The sequence below is a fragment of the Lupinus angustifolius genome, chromosome LG10, assembly GCF_001865875.1.
Source record: "Lupinus angustifolius cultivar Tanjil chromosome LG10, LupAngTanjil_v1.0, whole genome shotgun sequence".
Classification (NCBI taxonomy): Eukaryota; Viridiplantae; Streptophyta; class Magnoliopsida; order Fabales; family Fabaceae; genus Lupinus; species Lupinus angustifolius.
In genome coordinates, this window is record NC_032018.1 from 3088151 (window position 1) to 3106342 (window position 18192).

The 18192-nt window shown below is 33.2% G+C and overlaps 5 protein-coding genes across 6 annotated transcripts; 2 read left to right on the top strand and 3 right to left on the bottom strand.

Annotated features, from left to right (window-relative positions):
- On the top strand, positions 1 to 2113 carry LOC109358866 (40S ribosomal protein S7-like). The gene is made up of 6 exons (XM_019603346.1): positions 1 to 128; positions 718 to 800; positions 904 to 977; positions 1066 to 1189; positions 1425 to 1607; positions 1796 to 2113. The coding sequence occupies exons 2-6, from the start codon at positions 726 to 728 to the stop codon at positions 1913 to 1915; spliced, it is 576 nt and encodes a 191-aa protein (XP_019458891.1). The 5' UTR covers positions 1 to 128; positions 718 to 725; the 3' UTR covers positions 1916 to 2113.
- Positions 2647 to 5472, bottom strand: LOC109357738 (G-type lectin S-receptor-like serine/threonine-protein kinase B120). 2 transcript variants are annotated; one of them, XM_019601766.1, is made up of 6 exons: positions 5358 to 5470; positions 5111 to 5303; positions 4119 to 4329; positions 3778 to 4015; positions 3541 to 3691; positions 2647 to 3053 (listed from the first exon to the last, which is right to left on the bottom strand). In XM_019601766.1, the coding sequence occupies exons 2-6, from the start codon at positions 5294 to 5296 to the stop codon at positions 2694 to 2696; spliced, it is 1146 nt and encodes a 381-aa protein (XP_019457311.1). In that variant the 5' UTR covers positions 5297 to 5303; positions 5358 to 5470; the 3' UTR covers positions 2647 to 2693. The 2 variants fall into 2 exon arrangements, with proteins under 2 accessions (XP_019457311.1, XP_019457310.1); XM_019601765.1 differs by having other exon boundaries at positions 5111 to 5472.
- Positions 8326 to 9460, top strand: LOC109357867. Its single transcript, XM_019601924.1, has one exon. It carries the CDS (start codon positions 8610 to 8612, stop codon positions 9303 to 9305), a length of 696 nt encoding a protein of 231 aa, XP_019457469.1. The 5' UTR covers positions 8326 to 8609; the 3' UTR covers positions 9306 to 9460.
- LOC109357719 lies at positions 11097 to 12968 on the bottom strand. Its single transcript, XM_019601740.1, has 3 exons — positions 12175 to 12968; positions 11589 to 11661; positions 11097 to 11503 (listed from the first exon to the last, which is right to left on the bottom strand). The coding sequence occupies exons 1-2, from the start codon at positions 12712 to 12714 to the stop codon at positions 11590 to 11592; spliced, it is 612 nt and encodes a 203-aa protein (XP_019457285.1). The 5' UTR covers positions 12715 to 12968; the 3' UTR covers positions 11097 to 11503; position 11589.
- On the bottom strand, positions 14784 to 16649 carry LOC109357721. Its single transcript, XM_019601742.1, has 3 exons — positions 15862 to 16649; positions 15276 to 15348; positions 14784 to 15190 (listed from the first exon to the last, which is right to left on the bottom strand). Exons 1-2 carry the CDS (start codon positions 16399 to 16401, stop codon positions 15277 to 15279), a joined length of 612 nt encoding a protein of 203 aa, XP_019457287.1. The 5' UTR covers positions 16402 to 16649; the 3' UTR covers positions 14784 to 15190; position 15276.

An 18192-nucleotide genomic window follows, 5' to 3' on the forward strand; every position in this document is an offset into this window, starting at 1 on the left:
CCCTAAAGCCCAATCTCAAACGTTCATATAATCTTTATAAACCAAGTTAAATCCCGAACCCTAGCGTTCTTACATTTTGCAGCCTCACTCTTTGCTGTGGATTTTTCAGAAGCTCGCATCTGCTTAAGGTGAGATATGAACCTGACACCCTTTTAGATTATTAGTCACCCTTCCAATTCTTAACGTTAATCGATTGAAAATGAAATGAAAGTTCACATTTTTAGATTCTCCTTCAAAATTTGTTGTTTTGAGATAACTCTGTTATTAGCTTCATCTATTGGTCAGTTTTGTTTGTTGTGGTCAATGGGTACAACCCTAGTTTAATAATTTGTAGTTTTTGAAGTGATTTGTATTGCTTGAATGAGATTCAAAGATATTTATACCACATTTAGCGTAAGTGATGGAATTACTCATTCTCATGGGTTTGTTAATTTATAACCTGATTGTGTCTGTTGAGGAAGTTTGAAAATTGTTGTATTGTTAGGGTGGCTATCATCTTTACAATCTTGCATTTAGTTGATTATTTACCATGCTGGATTGTCCTGTACAGTATCTTGGTTAATATATATGGTTGGCATAACTAGGTGATGCAGATGTGATAAACTTGTTTTTTCTTTTGTTTAATGTCAGTTTTGTATTTGTTATATAGTTCTTACCAAACACTAATATTTTATATTTTGCATATAGCTTTGACCAAATTTTGTTATTTGCTTGAAGTTTTGAAGATGTATACATCAAGGAAGAAAATCCACAAGGATAAGGATGCCGAGCCAACTGAATTTGAAGAGACTGTTGGACAGGTTTAATTCTTGATTAATATAATTGACCCTGTTGCATTAAATGCTAATCATTCTTAAAGTGCAACATGTAATCATGTTTTTGTTCAAATTTTTGTTGTTACAGGCATTGTTTGATCTAGAAAACACTAACTCTGACTTGAAAAGTGAACTGAAAGATTTATACATCAATTCAGCTGTGTAAGGATTTGTATAACATCACTGTTTGTATGAAAATACATGAGTTTTCTGTCTGTCTTATAACTAGAGTTTTTTCCCTTATATACAGTCAAGTTGATGTTTCTGGGAACCGCAAGGCTGTGGTTATCCACGTCCCTTACAGATTAAGGAAAGGTTTCAGGAAGATTCACGTCAAGCTTGTCAGAGAGCTTGAGAAGAAATTCAGTGGAAAGGTACACAGGGTCTAATATCCGAGTTATGTATTGATGCATTAGCTAGTTCAAAATTCTTGTTTATTTTCTTATAACTGTTCTTCTCATCTGTAAATGTATAGCTGTGTTAGGTAAAGTTGCAATGCAGTTACTATTATGATACAATGGCATCTATGTCGTAAATATTTCTCCCTTTTCCGCAAAACTATTCTCTTTTTCATCATGCTTCATTTTGTTGTATTGCTTAAACTTATAGGATGTGGTTGTGATTGCCACTCGGAGGATAGTGAGGCCACCAAAGAAAGGTTCTGCTGTTCAGCGTCCCCGCAGCCGTACACTCACTGCTGTGCATGAGGCAATACTGGAAGATGTTGTCTTGCCTGCTGAGATTGTTGGAAAGCGTACTAGGTATAGACTTGATGGATCCAAGATTACCAAGGTAAAGTTATTATAGCCAATGAACTTTTTGTTGTCACTTCTCATGTTAAATCAACCATGATCATGGATGTAATAGCGGTATATATATTCTTACAGCCTGACTTATGAGGAAGAAAGTTTTTCACGTTTTTTATTTATAAAAAATTAAACATCAGTTTCATTTTCTAATTGAATTCTTGTCCTCTGTAGGTTTTCTTGGACCCCAAGGAAAGAAACAACACTGAGTACAAGTTGGAGACTTTTTCTGCAGTCTACAGAAAACTCTCGGGCAAAGATGTTGTGTTTGAGTATCCTATTACAGAGGCTTAGGTTCCCCTTTATCAGCTTTGAATTTGTTAAACAATTCCAAATGGTGGATGTGGTTAAAATTTTGTTCAAGTTGATTTTCATGCTGGATTTTCTTTGGTGAACTTTACGACTTACTGTGGTCTGGTTCATCTATGTAGGATTTAATTTTCTTCCGAAATACTAGTGATTCCTTTACTATGAAAAATCCAAATGATTTCTTAATTACCATTTCATCTGGAATGGGGTTTTATAATCTTTATGCTTGAAGGTGCCAGTAGAAAAAGTATTATTCACGATTATGAAACTGCAAAAATGACCACTTTAATAAAAATTAACCAAACAAATTGAGTCCCTTTTCACAATAAGAAAGTTAGTCACTTCATGTATTTGTTGTCAATTTGTGATAAGCTATAGAATAAAGTAAACCCAACCCACTACTGCAACGTGCATTTCTGACTCTTTTTCGTACTTAGTTGTTGTTGTGAACTTAATTACAGTTACAGTTGCGGGTTAGTCTTATCTGAAAATTTGTTGCTACTAAATGTTAGTCTACTTTTCGGAAGGATGATTAATCTGTAAACAAAAATGAAGTCATTGAAAATAATATGGTTCTAGGTACAATAAACGAGAAGGAAGAGATGCTTAATATACCAAAGCAAAAAGGCCTTATTCCTTCATAATTTATCAAATAGATCAAAGTATTTATGTTCTAATATAGATATGAATCATATGATATTACAAAAAGAATGCCCTTGACTTAAAAGATGATTGATTACAATTTACATAATATGAATGAATGTCATCTGCCTTCATCAAAAGAAGATGTAGAGATAGAATTTCTAGAATAATCCTCTGCAAAACTACTACCTCCTGAAGTCTTGGTTGCACTACTACCATTAGTGTTGGTGAATGCAGAATTTGTGGTTGTAGTCCAATGTCCTACTCGACCATGAATTCCAGGTTTACCTGGTCTTGGCAAGGTGAAGGAGTCACTTGAGATCATCAGATGAACTGAATTCATGTCTGGTCTATCCGCTATACTCGCTTGACAGCACAACAAACCCAGATGAATGCACATTGCTGCTTCATCGCCATTGCATTTACCAAGATTTGAGTCAACTAGATCCATAATCTTCCGTCCCTGATAAAGCATCCATGCCTAGAAACATAGTATATGTTGAATAGTTTGATAGAAAGGTCACATATTATGCTACCTGATCAGTATAGATTATGGTTTGAACTTTGAAGTTCATGTTAATTCCATCAATATGGATTTACTATACATATTGTTCCATAAAATGCAGGTTTTAATATTTTCTTGTCCAATATAATATAAGCAGGCAAAAAGCAATATTGGCTACCAAGAAAAAAATGTAAGCATCTCTAGAATCAAGATTTGTCTCTAGCCTCTACCTCAAATCCCTTGATCTTTAACATGAACGTATATAATTGAATATAAAGAATAAGAATCATAACTTGACACTAGAAAGTGTTTTCCCATGTTATTAATCCATTGTAAATATACTTACAAAAATTAATATGCACACTATATCAGGTGAACGTTACTTTATTATAAGAACCACAGTTAAAGAGCATAATCTGTCCATGTTAAATGTGCATTCAGGCCTCTCATATGTTCAACTTACATAGTTCAAGAGATCTGCCTTCTCTGTACCAAGCTGCGCATCATGGTTTTTTCTCCCACTAACTATTTCCAACAACAAGATTCCATAACTGAACACATCTGTCTTCACAGATAGATATCCACGCATCGCATATTCAGGGGCCATGTAACCGCTGCAATTTAAATCAAATAAAAATAAAGCATAAGGATGACAAAATCAGAATAAAAAGAAATAACCAGAAGTGAAGAATATACTCACTGTGTACCAGAAATCCTAAATGTCTGCACATGAGTGTCCTCCCCAGGAAACAGCCTTGCCAAGCCAAAGTCTGAAATTTTCGGATTTAATTTCTCATCCAGCAATATGTTACTAGCTTTGATGTCTCTGTGAATAATTCTTTCCGGGGCCTCTTCATGTAGGTAGAGAAGTCCTCTCGCCACACCGATAATTATTCTAAATCGTGTTGTCCAATCCAAAGATGGAGATTTCGTTTTATCTGAAAATTGTTATTTATCGTTAATCCCGGCTCATAAACAACCAGAAAACAAACATAAAACATCAGACATGTTCCTCCGCATGCATTAGAAATTACTCATTACCAAACAGAAAGTGATCAAGGCTTTTGTTAGGAAGATACTCATAGACTAGCATCTTTTCAGGCCCTTCTGCACAACAACCCAATAACATAACCAGGTTCTTGTGCTGAATTCTCAATAATAGCTTGACTTCATTAGTAAATTCTCTAACTCCTTGCCTTGATTTTAATGACAGCTTCTTAACAGCTACTTCTTGACCATTTGGCATCAACCCCTGCAAGAAGCATGCACAACTTAAATTAAATTTTGCTAGAGGACAAGGAGCAAATCATCCAATAGCCTACCACCAAAAAAGGCTCTAGGGTAAGTAGAAAGCAAGGGACACAATAAGGTCAACAAAACCAAGCCTTAATCGGTTGATCCCACTAGGTGAGATCGTCTATATGGATTAAACGACACCATAATACTCTATCATAAACCATGTTCGCTGAAAATAATGAGTAATGGCCTATCAGAAGCAGGGGAAACACTGAAGGAGGGCACAAAAATCATCGAGTCCTCATAGTTAAGTAAAATAATGAGTAATGGCCTATCAGAACAGCTAAGAGTAAAATAATGAGAAATGGCCTATCAGAACAGCTAAGGGCTCGCTAAATAAGCTAAAAAAACTATTTGTTTTTATAAGCTTTTCCGATAAGCTTATTGAAATAAGTTACTCTCCTAAGCTTATTGAAATAAGCTATTCTCGTAAAACTCTTCCAAACACTCCCTCAATGAAGATTAAAACATCAAATTTTGCATTTCCTACCAGGAACAAAACACTTACTGCATGGCATTAATTACATGATAATTGGAAGAGAGAAAGTTGAACCTCCAATCATTGAGAAAAAATGGAGAGGACAGTGAGATGAAAATACACATGAAAACCAAAAGACAAAGATATTCTTATCCTTTAATTTATACTGAATTCCATTTTTATCCTTAAATATACATTAAGGAATCTCATTGTCCTATCCGGTACTGGAGAAGAGTCTGGTTCGAGAAAAAGGGAGTACCTTGAAGACAGGACCAAAGCCACCATGACCAAGCTGGTTGAGGTGAGAGAAGAAATTGGTAGCGACCTGAAGAGTGTGGAGGTCGAAGATAAGGTCAAAAGAGTCGCCGTCGTGATCGTCGCCGTCACGGTCGGAGGTTGCGGCGCCCTTCTCCAAGCAGTTGCAGAACCTGGAGAGAAACCTCATGGACAAAGACGATGTCGTTTTATCCAGAGAAAAATAGTGCTACCTGCAAGACTTGGAGAAAAGAGTAGAACAATTCTTGTCTTCTTTAAACCTTGTCCTTCTTCTACTCTTACAAGTAAGTCAACGTTATTCAATTATGTGTCTTTGACTATTCAAATTCAATTTCAAGTCCTTTTCGCATTGGCAATGGGATTGACACTTGGAAATTTGTTTATAAAAGTACATTTCACTAAGGGTCCGTTTGTGAGTTGGATTTTGAAGTGGAAATAGGGGAATATGAAAGCTTGAGAGTCATGTTACAAATGTATTTCATGACCACAAGTCTTCCATTTCCATCTATCCTCCTTCAAAATCAAACTCACAAACATACTCTAACTTCAATTATGTTATAACTATGATCATTGTAAAACTAATGAGGGAAATGAAATGAGACTTCAAGCAACACTGCCTATACAATTGAATTATTCCATAGGAGTGGTATATTTGCCGTATTCATTATATTTGTTGTTGTGTTCACTAAGGCTATAACCAGAGTGAACTCTCTACAACAACATTTTGTCAATTATAATGACTAGTAAGTACATAGCATGTCATTTCTGAATTCTGATGCAGATTATGATTTTTGTTACATTTTTTTCTTGCACCATGCAACTATATCTGGTAGTGCCAATTCTGATTTATTGAGAGATGCTTTGTGGGGTCCTTCAAATAGTGGGTGGAGTGGGGGTACCATGTTGTAGCAAGTATTGAGCATTGGAAATAAGGAGAATTAGGGACTGTTTTGTCATCAAAGTTGTGGGCTTATTCATTCTTCCACGTTGGGAGATTGGTCACATGGCAAGTTGACAAAAATGGGTTATATGCCTAGGCTAAAAAGAAGAAACACTGTTATCTGTTTGGTCCCATCCTCAATTGTGATCACTACATTCCATGTTATATAGAGCTTGCCCATCAAGAATATTTATCTCTCTTCTTTCTAGTTTATCTTTATCTACCTAAGCTTTTGGTTTGGTTACAATAATGTGTACCTCAATTATAACTAAGATGTAAAAAGTGGTGTGATGGGATAGACATTTTCCAATTTTATTATTATGGTTAAAGTGTGGCCAGTGTTAGTTTAGAAGTTAGTAAGATTAGTTTGTTGAATAATATCTTAGTTACTATTCTATTGTTGTAAGTAATTAAGTCACATGAATGGCTTGGTTACTAGTTAGTCGCCAAACTCATTTAAGTTACTTCAAATGTAATATCTTTTACAATTCGTTATTTGTACACTTGATATTTTAGTATAAGCACCACACAAATGTTTTTCTTGTCTTAAGTAGTGAATGAAATTGTTTAAGATAGGTAAAGGTAAAACGTTTTACATGTCTTTTAACCTCAATGTGCTTTCACATTACTTTTTAGCTTATGTTAAAATTGGTTGATATCCGAGAAATGGTTTGGACTAACTTGAATTTTACCTACTCTTCAAAAGGCTTCAATCTTTCCAATTATCATCCTCTTCAGTCTAAAGAGTCACAGAGTCATGATCATCCATTTATATGACCAAGTAAAAGAATATGGATAGCATGTTACCTAAACTTACTCTTTCAAGTATTCATTGGGTTTATAAAGCAAGTATTTCGGTGTCAAAACTACACTTTAATGTGACAATATTTCTAGAATATGGGGACAACATACATATATTAGAATCAATATTTTTTTCTTCCTGGTTCTACATATGTTAATTATGTTTTTGGAGTTAACCCTTATTTGGACTAGCACCTGCTGACAACAATTTTAAGCTTAGTCCTTGAAAATTTTATCACCTTGTACAAGTTTTATTGTCAAAACGAATAATACCCAATGAAGACATAGACAGAAGCAAAACAAAGTTATGTTTTAGTGTATTTTTCACTACATGTCCCAAAAAATGTGAAGCTTTAAATTTCTGTTTTGGACTATAGTGTAAGAAATACAGTGAAGTCCCCCCTAATTTTGTATTGCAAATCTAGAGGATCCATTTCTAAAAGAAGAATGGTCTATATGTAACAATTTCGTGTCACTAACCCTTGAGTGCTTGTTGAATATGATGGATTTGTTTGGGAGGTAAGATACTATTAGTAAGCCAATTATTGAAGATCTAGCATTCAAATATTTTGAACATATGCAAGTTTGGTTTTAATATTTCCCTTATGTTTCAGCAAATCAAACAGATTTTTCTCTGCTTCCAAAGATAATGATTATACCTTTTGCCAGTAATTTGTTCACCATCTCTACTGGAACCTCTAACTTGGGATACTTGACTTACAGGCTTTTAGCTTCTAATTGATTAATCACTGACAAAAAAAATTATGTATGAAAATTATGAACAACCCTACTATTTTTGTCAACGTGCCCATAATAAATCATCCTAAGATACAAGGAACAAAAAATGATAGAAGGATTAATATAGTATATATTCTAGAAGAAGATGAGATTCAACATAACTGTAAGGTTGCTTATCTTATGATTTAAGCTTATAAATTTAAATCGTAGAAATAGCTTCTTTACATGTGAGTGAGTGTAAGGTCATGATACATATATCCTCTCCATATCCAAATTGGTGGTTTCACTTGGCCTCTATTTTATCAATATAATCAAGAAATATATATTTGACAGTACTCCCCCATCTAATTGATTTTATGTTATATATTAAATTGTGATGGTTTAAGTAAGAGATGAGACAACGTTCCTCTACCTTATAGTAGATGGGTGAAAATAACAAAAGGCTTAATCAGCGGTTGAGAAGAAAACCCTCAAAGTCCTTTACTTTATAGAACATATTTTTTAGGCAAAAGCTCCAAATATTATTCCTTCAATTCAGTAAGATTTGATTGTGCAGTCACTTTCCTCTAATCAAGCAGCATTTTTTACTAACGTTGTAGCAAACACATTTTTTATTACAATTTCCATGTTATTGTCACAAATAACATTTTCTCTTTTAAGGCATCTATTTCTCTTCATCTTTTGTTTCTACTCTCCAACAATAACAGACAAAAACTCATTCTGCTTCTTTTTCAGTGAAGAACTTTAAATGTCCTCTGATCTTCAAATTTTCACAGATTCTTATTTCTTACTTGAAACTTGAATACATATTCATACTTGCATTTCTCCCCCCCCTGCATACTTGAGGCTTAAAGAGTTATTTCTCATTCTCTATCTTCTAAACTTCTTAACCAAAACCAACTTCATAGTTTCGAACTTTCAATACGTAGATCCATATTGTTTTGTTTTACCTTTGATTTCTGACATTTATTGTTGTTTCTGTCTTTGTAAGGAACTCGTGGTTATGTGCTCCGAAGCAAGTCCTCGTCGTCTCTCTTTCTCTAATGATTTCTCTGAACTACAAGTGTTACCATTGAAACGTGATGTTCAATGCAAAGACACAATGCTGCATGACTCAAATTCTGACTTTGAGTTCAACACAAGCAGAAGCAATGAATTTGAACCATCTTCAGCAGATGAACTTTTCTCAAATGGTGTGATCCTTCCAATTCAGATGATACAAGAGAGAAAAAGCCATTATACAAAGCTTCCTCCTCGTCCATGTTCTTCAAGTGCTGACAAAATCAAGAAAGAAACCATTAAAGAACTCTTATTAGATGTGAGTTCTGTTCATGAGAAAAAGCCTCATTCTAAGTCTTTTTGGGGGTTCAGTAGAAGTAAAAGTCTCAACTGTGATACAAAGCAAAGTTTGATATGCTCTTTGCCTCTTTTGTCAAGAAGCAACTCAACAGGTTCAGTGCCAAATCCAAAGAGAAAATCGAAGTCATCACCATCATTGCATTCTTCAAGTTCTACCTTGAATTTGTATCCTGTGCAAAAATCTTCTTCAGGTAAGAGTTATGGAGGATCTTATGGCAACAGTCTTAGGATCAGTCATGTTTTAAATGTACCAACTCCTTATGTTTCAAAGGGTGGGACAAATCTCTTTGGTTTAGGTTCATTTTTACGTTCTGGGAAGGTTAAGAAGAACAAGAAGTGACTTATATTTGTTCATATGCTATTATCAACTAATCATCATGTTTTGAATTCTTCTTTGCTTTATCAGAATCATTGTTTGTTCTATAAGTCAAGAAAGTAAGAAGTAATAGAGGTTAATTATCTTAGTAATCAATTAAATCGATTATGCTATACCTACATAGTGACTTCTATAGGTGGCAGTTTCATGCACACAAAAAAAAAAATCCTTGATGAAACCTTTACTCGTTGAAAATTTATCAGCTGAATTAGCTTTTCCAATAATTTACTCACCTAATCATGGACTAGACTATGGTTTGTTTATGTAATTATTATGACTAATCATAGAGGTGATACCCTATTGAAAATAAATGAAAGGTGAACAGAGTTTCCATTACTATTCACTGCTACATCAGTGTTTCTAGTAGTATGAACTTTTTTTATTGAATTTGGTTTCACATGAGCACTTAGTGCATGCTTAGAAAACTAGTGGGAAGCCACATTTCACTGTAGGAAATCATGTGTTGAAGCTTGGCTTTATAACTTTTGTGGAAACTTGATTTTGCAACTTGCAAAAGACAATCCAAACATGCACCAAGTATGATTGAGCTCAATTAGTGCACTTCCATAATTAGTGGTGGCTTCCCAAATGGATCTAGAAATGCCCCCACACGGCTTTCAAAACCATATATCTTCACTGTTCCAACTTATAAGTCAACAAAGATTATTTATTTATAAGTATATAATTTGTTGGTTTGGTTCAAAATTTCAAGTGGGAAAAAATGCGAAGTTGATTAGATTAATTGGCTTAATTTGGTTCATGTTGCACACCTTTTGTTAGCACAACCCAACTCAAACCTGAGCAAACCAAACAACAAAGGGTTGGTTGCATTTGGGTAAATCACCCATGTTTATATTATTAGTCTCATATTCACCCAACAACTCCAATGCTATCAACACTAATGGAATGCATTGAAGACAATAATAGAAGACAAAGGAAAATATGCTTTCCTGCTATGGCAACTCAATCTGATTTTAAGTCACTGCAGCAAATTCTTGAGTGGCAACACAACCATAGAAGGTGTTTTCTGAAAAAACTTCAAACTATTTTCACCAGTAAAACATCTTTGCAAAGTTTACCTATCTAATCCTTTTTGAGGCAACTAGACTTATGGCATCTCTTTCTTGATCAACTTCTATAATGGCACAAAATCTGTTGCCTTCCAAATCCAATAAGTCAACCAATGTTACAAGAATATAACAAAACAAAAACAAAATAATATCATTTAATAGTCATTGATGACAGTGAATTGTCTTTCATTTGCTTATTTGTTCTAGAGCTACATTTGGATTTTGTGCCGTTACAAATTTCCCTGCTAGGTTAGAAATGGGAAATCAGTAACAAAAAATGGAAAAGTTTTGTGAAATGTATTATACATCATAACTCTAACACTTGCCATTCATTTCAACTGATCAACTGAACCAATTCATTATTTTTTTCAAATAAAGGAAACAGACCACTTTTCACTATACTTCTATCAAAATAAAGATAGAGCACATATTATTATTCTTATGATAAGGAAATCTGTATATGCCAATTTTTCTCTATCTTTATACTGATAAAATTACTGTCCTGTATTAACATACTAAACACGAATAGATAATACATAACTTCCTGTATTAACATACTAATATATGATTAAATGCATTCTAATCATGGACATCATAGCCTCATGAAGCAGATTCACACAAATCCTACAGAAAAAATAAAGTCAACAACGCTTGTTAGTGTAACATTCATTATTCACGATTATGCAAATAATGAATAATTTATTCTGTGATGGATAGACAGCTTCATGGCTCCAAATTTTGTGGAACACAAAAACATTACTACAATACACAAAGATCACCTTCTTGAATGGTATAGATTAAATAAACAACTGAGAAGCTGAAAATTGCTCTATCCAGGACAGCAGGATTCTACTAATTTGAAGCTTTATTGAAGATTTTCAAAGGAGTGCAATGAAAGTTGATCTATGGAATCTGAAAGGTACTACATTCAGATAACTAAACAGAAATTCAAAATGTCATGATTATTGAATCAAACTTTTGATTTACATGGATGATTTGGTGATTACAATTATTTATGTCACAATGTGCAATAAGTCAGGAAATAAAATATTTGGGACTTCCAGAATCCAGTTTTGCTATTCATTTCAGCCCCTGCATGATAATCATAATTTCTAGTTGACCCAATTGAATTTCAAAGCTACAATACATAGAGAGAACAACAAGTGCTAAACTTCACTTCATTCAGGAACATCATGCACTTTGTATGACTCTGCAGTAACCTCTGTCAGCCACAACCCAGGAAAAAGTGTCTGCAAAAGAAAAGAAAAAAAAGAGAGAGTCATGTAAAATGTAAACACAAGTTTCTACACATGAGTAAGTGCAAATAAATGAAATACTATTTTCACAATTACCCTCACAACAATTTGAAACAAGAAAAGAAAACGAAAACAATGTACATCCTTACAACTATTATCAGTGCTAAATAGTGATCTGTAAAAGCAATTAAGGCAGCATAACATAGTAGTTTTGGTATTCTCTGCAACTGTATCACGACTGCAATGGCAGCCACATCTCCCCAGTTCACAATTGCAGTGAACACAACCACAATTAAATATTATTATCGATTTATCAGGAATAAATATCATAAGGAAATGAAAGTAGAAAACAAACAAAATGCCACCCAAAATAGCAACGAAAGTTCAGTTTTCACTAACCTATACTCCATTAACCAATCATTTTATGCCATTTTTCTTACATTTTAAAGCATCGAATTGCAAAAAACAAGATTTTCAATTCATTGATATAATGAGTTAGTTACTTACATCCAATTGCCTCTGCACAATCCTTGGCCTCTTCTTAGGCCTTCTGGGAGGCTTGGTCCCAACCAAAGCCATGAAATCATGTTCCACCTCTTCCTTGAACAGAGAAACTTTAAACTCAGCTTTCTCACTCTCATTGATCTTCTTCTTGTTCTTCTTCTTATCCTGCTTCACCGGTGAAGAAGCAATACCCACATCAAAAAAGTTGCAATTTTCTTCATTGGGTGTTGTTGATTGTGGTGCCTTACACGCAGCTCTTCTTGCCCTCAAATTCCAAGGCCTCGCATTTGCAATGGCACCACCTTCGTCCCCTCCATCCTCCAAAATCGAAACTTTGAGCTTCTCAGTGGGAAAAGATTGGATTTTGTTGATGTGGGGTTGACGAGATTTGGATTTGATACGTGAAGATCGAGGATCGAGAGAAGAAGGTTGAGGTTGATGATTTTGGGAGGTAGCGTTGACACATTTGAGGAACTTTTGAGAACCCCATTTTAAGCAAGGTAAGTTGAAGTTATGAAGTGATTTTGATCTTTCACTTCCCATATCAATGAACAATGATTGATCACCTTGTTGTTATTGTTGTTGTGATTGTTCTACAGTGTGTATGGGAAACAGAGAATTGAAATTCGTTGAGTTTAAGGTGTAAAATTATGTTTTTTCTGAGTGTTTAAGTTTGTGTCTGAGGATGAGTGGTGTATTATAGTTTGATAAGATGAATAATAATTGTGGGGAAGAAGATTGAATTGCAAAGTGAGAGAGAGAGAGGAGGAGGAGGTGTTTGTTTGGTTTATGTATGGAAGCAATCATGTCACGTAGGAATGAAATAAAAAAGAAATTTTTTATTAATATTCCTATTTTTATCATATCTTTTATTAGTTCGGTACATAATTTATGACATTATTTAAAATAATATATGATTGTCCATCATGTTAACAATGACAGCTACCTGAGACCAGTTTAAGGTTCAGATAAATATTTTGTATTTGTTTTACTATGACAATAATAATAATATGAAAAAAATAATTTCAACCTTCGTAGGAATTTGCTTCACCAAAATTCAGTGTAATATCTTAGTTTGGTCATTTTCTTTCACCCGAACTTAATCCAGTTATGACCTGATAAAAGCATGTTTGGTTGAAATGAGAGTAAAGAGAAGAGATTTTGAATCCACCTATGTTGGAGAAGAGCTAAAGTTGAGAGATAGTTTTAGCCGAATTTGGATTTTCTAAATAAAGTTTGGTAGCCTTATGGACTTGTTCCATGATTAGGAACAACTTTTTATTTCTCTTTATCGATTAATTAAACATTTAAGAAATGAGTGAAGTTATGAAGTCATCAAAATTTGAAACAAGAGAATTATATATAGGTAGTCAAACTCGGAAGAATTAATTGAATACATGCTTACATAAGTCAAATTTGAATTTTTCTAAGTTATATAAATTGGAAGATTGATTAAATGGTTTAATAGTTATCCACAAATTATGGAAGAGTTTTTTTACATTATCCCACTGAGAGACAAATACGTTTTGAATTTCTTAAGTTACATCTCCAGTTAATCAAATGAGGAAGAATTCAAGGGGTTGAGATTTAACACGAGTATTTTGATAATATCACCTATCTTTTTCATTAAATATTCTAATCAAATGTCAACAAGATTATCTAATGCACTCTTTATTTAATTATCTAATATTCACAATTAAAGCACTCAAGACATGGTTGGAGTTATAAATAATCAAAACATCTTATAACTACTTAATATAATGTAATTTCTTATTACCTATTTTACCCTTCTAATTAGTCATTACTACAATGTTTTTATATTTAACAGATTTTAAGTCACTGCAGCAAATTCTTGAGTGGCAACACAACCATAGAAGGTGTTTTCTGAAAAAACTTCAAACTATTTTCACCAGTAAAACATCTTTGCAAAGTTTACCTATCTAATCCTTTTTGAGGCAACTAGACTTATGGCATCTCTTTCTTGATCAACTTCTATAATGGCACAAAATCTGTTGCCTTCCAAATCCAATAAGTCAACCAATGTTACAAGAATATAACAAAACAAAAACAAAATAATATCATTTAATAGTCATTGATGACAGTGAATTGTCTTTCATTTGCTTATTTGTTCTAGAGCTACATTTGGATTTTGTGCCGTTACAAATTTCCCTGCTAGGTTAGAAATGGGAAATCAGTAACAAAAAATGGAAAAGTTTTGTGAAATGTATTATACATCATAACTCTAACACTTGCCATTCATTTCAACTGATCAACTGAACCAATTCATTATTTTTTTCAAATAAAGGAAACAGACCACTTTTCACTATACTTCTATCAAAATAAAGATAGAGCACATATTATTATTCTTATGATAAGGAAATCTGTATATGCCAATTTTTCTCTATCTTTATACTGATAAAATTACTGTCCTGTATTAACATACTAAACACGAATAGATAATACATAACTTCCTGTATTAACATACTAATATATGATTAAATGCATTCTAATCATGGACATCATAGCCTCATGAAGCAGATTCACACAAATCCTACAGAAAAAATAAAGTCAACAACGCTTGTTAGTGTAACATTCATTATTCACGATTATGCAAATAATGAATAATTTATTCTGTGATGGATAGACAGCTTCATGGCTCCAAATTTTGTGGAACACAAAAACATTACTACAATACACAAAGATCACCTTCTTGAATGGTATAGATTAAATAAACAACTGAGAAGCTGAAAATTGCTCTATCCAGGACAGCAGGATTCTACTAATTTGAAGCTTTATTGAAGATTTTCAAAGGAGTGCAATGAAAGTTGATCTATGGAATCTGAAAGGTACTACATTCAGATAACTAAACAGAAATTCAAAATGTCATGATTATTGAATCAAACTTTTGATTTACATGGATGATTTGGTGATTACAATTATTTATGTCACAATGTGCAATAAGTCAGGAAATAAAATATTTGGGACTTCCAGAATCCAGTTTTGCTATTCATTTCAGCCCCTGCATGATAATCATAATTTCTAGTTGACCCAATTGAATTTCAAAGCTACAATACATAGAGAGAACAACAAGTGCTAAACTTCACTTCATTCAGGAACATCATGCACTTTGTATGACTCTGCAGTAACCTCTGTCAGCCACAACCCAGGAAAAAGTGTCTGCAAAAGAAAAGAAAAAAAAGAGAGAGTCATGTAAAATGTAAACACAAGTTTCTACACATGAGTAAGTGCAAATAAATGAAATACTATTTTCACAATTACCCTCACAACAATTTGAAACAAGAAAAGAAAACGAAAACAATGTACATCCTTACAACTATTATCAGTGCTAAATAGTGATCTGTAAAAGCAATTAAGGCAGCATAACATAGTAGTTTTGGTATTCTCTGCAACTGTATCACGACTGCAATGGCAGCCACATCTCCCCAGTTCACAATTGCAGTGAACACAACCACAATTAAATATTATTATCGATTTATCAGGAATAAATATCATAAGGAAATGAAAGTAGAAAACAAACAAAATGCCACCCAAAATAGCAACGAAAGTTCAGTTTTCACTAACCTATACTCCATTAACCAATCATTTTATGCCATTTTTCTTACATTTTAAAGCATCGAATTGCAAAAAACAAGATTTTCAATTCATTGATATAATGAGTTAGTTACTTACATCCAATTGCCTCTGCACAATCCTTGGCCTCTTCTTAGGCCTTCTGGGAGGCTTGGTCCCAACCAAAGCCATGAAATCATGTTCCACCTCTTCCTTGAACAGAGAAACTTTAAACTCAGCTTTCTCACTCTCATTGATCTTCTTCTTGTTCTTCTTCTTATCCTGCTTCACCGGTGAAGAAGCAATACCCACATCAAAAAAGTTGCAATTTTCTTCATTGGGTGTTGTTGATTGTGGTGCCTTACACGCAGCTCTTCTTGCCCTCAAATTCCAAGGCCTCGCATTTGCAATGGCACCACCTTCGTCCCCTCCATCCTCCAAAATCGAAACTTTGAGCTTCTCAGTGGGAAAAGATTGGATTTTGTTGATGTGGGGTTGACGAGATTTGGATTTGATACGTGAAGATCGAGGATCGAGAGAAGAAGGTTGAGGTTGATGATTTTGGGAGGTAGCGTTGACACATTTGAGGAACTTTTGAGAACCCCATTTTAAGCAAGGTAAGTTGAAGTTATGAAGTGATTTTGATCTTTCACTTCCCATATCAATGAACAATGATTGATCACCTTGTTGTTATTGTTGTTGTGATTGTTCTACAGTGTGTATGGGAAACAGAGAATTGAAATTCGTTGAGTTTAAGGTGTAAAATTATGTTTTTTCTGAGTGTTTAAGTTTGTGTCTGAGGATGAGTGGTGTATTATAGTTTGATAAGATGAATAATAATTGTGGGGAAGAAGATTGAATTGCAAAGTGAGAGAGAGAGAGGAGGAGGAGGTGTTTGTTTGGTTTATGTATGGAAGCAATCATGTCACGTAGGAATGAAATAAAAAAGAAATTTTTTATTAATATTCCTATTTTTATCATATCTTTTATTAGTTCGGTACATAATTTATGACATTATTTAAAATAATATATGATTGTCCATCATGTTAACAATGACAGCTACCTGAGACCAGTTTAAGGTTCAGATAAATATTTTGTATTTGTTTTACTATGACAATAATAATAATATGAAAAAAATAATTTCAACCTTCGTAGGAATTTGCTTCACCAAAATTCAGTGTAATATCTTAGTTTGGTCATTTTCTTTCACCCGAACTTAATCCAGTTATGACCTGATAAAAGCATGTTTGGTTGAAATGAGAGTAAAGAGAAGAGATTTTGAATCCACCTATGTTGGAGAAGAGCTAAAGTTGAGAGATAGTTTTAGCCGAATTTGGATTTTCTAAATAAAGTTTGGTAGCCTTATGGACTTGTTCCATGATTAGGAACAACTTTTTATTTCTCTTTATCGATTAATTAAACATTTAAGAAATGAGTGAAGTTATGAAGTCATCAAAATTTGAAACAAGAGAATTATATATAGGTAGTCAAACTCGGAAGAATTAATTGAATACATGCTTACATAAGTCAAATTTGAATTTTTCTAAGTTATATAAATTGGAAGATTGATTAAATGGTTTAATAGTTATCCACAAATTATGGAAGAGTTTTTTTACATTATCCCACTGAGAGACAAATACGTTTTGAATTTCTTAAGTTACATCTCCAGTTAATCAAATGAGGAAGAATTCAAGGGGTTGAGATTTAACACGAGTATTTTGATAATATCACCTATCTTTTTCATTAAATATTCTAATCAAATGTCAACAAGATTATCTAATGCACTCTTTATTTAATTATCTAATATTCACAATTAAAGCACTCAAGACATGGTTGGAGTTATAAATAATCAAAACATCTTATAACTACTTAATATAATGTAATTTCTTATTACCTATTTTACCCTTCTAATTAGTCATTACTACAATGTTTTTATATTTAACAAAAAAATATTAATAGGAGTTAGAGAAAGTTACATACCTAAAAATATCATATTATCAATGTAGTTTTTTTTAAAGAATCATCATTCATTTTCATATTTCTTTTATCACAAAAAATATAATATCATGTACACTAGATATAAAAAATGTGATACAATTATAAATAAAATGCAGGTCGGAAAACATGAAGTGTCTATCGACACACTAGTTAAAGATAAATAAAATAGTAACATGTATATGATTTAATATGTATATATTGACCGCGTAAATGTTTTTTTTTACAGTAAATCATTTTCCATTTATATGGCAATTATGATCGAGAGGGAGGATAAAACCTAAAATGGGCGTCAAGTAGACCTAAAAATTGGAAGATTTCTTTTTTTTGTTTGTTATTTTCCTCCTACTTGTATAAAAAAGAAGATATCAGGTTTTTTAAGTGAAGTTGTAAAAAAATCAATTTTGACTTTGGAAACATTAATTCAATACAACGTACCTAAATCCCCACTGTATT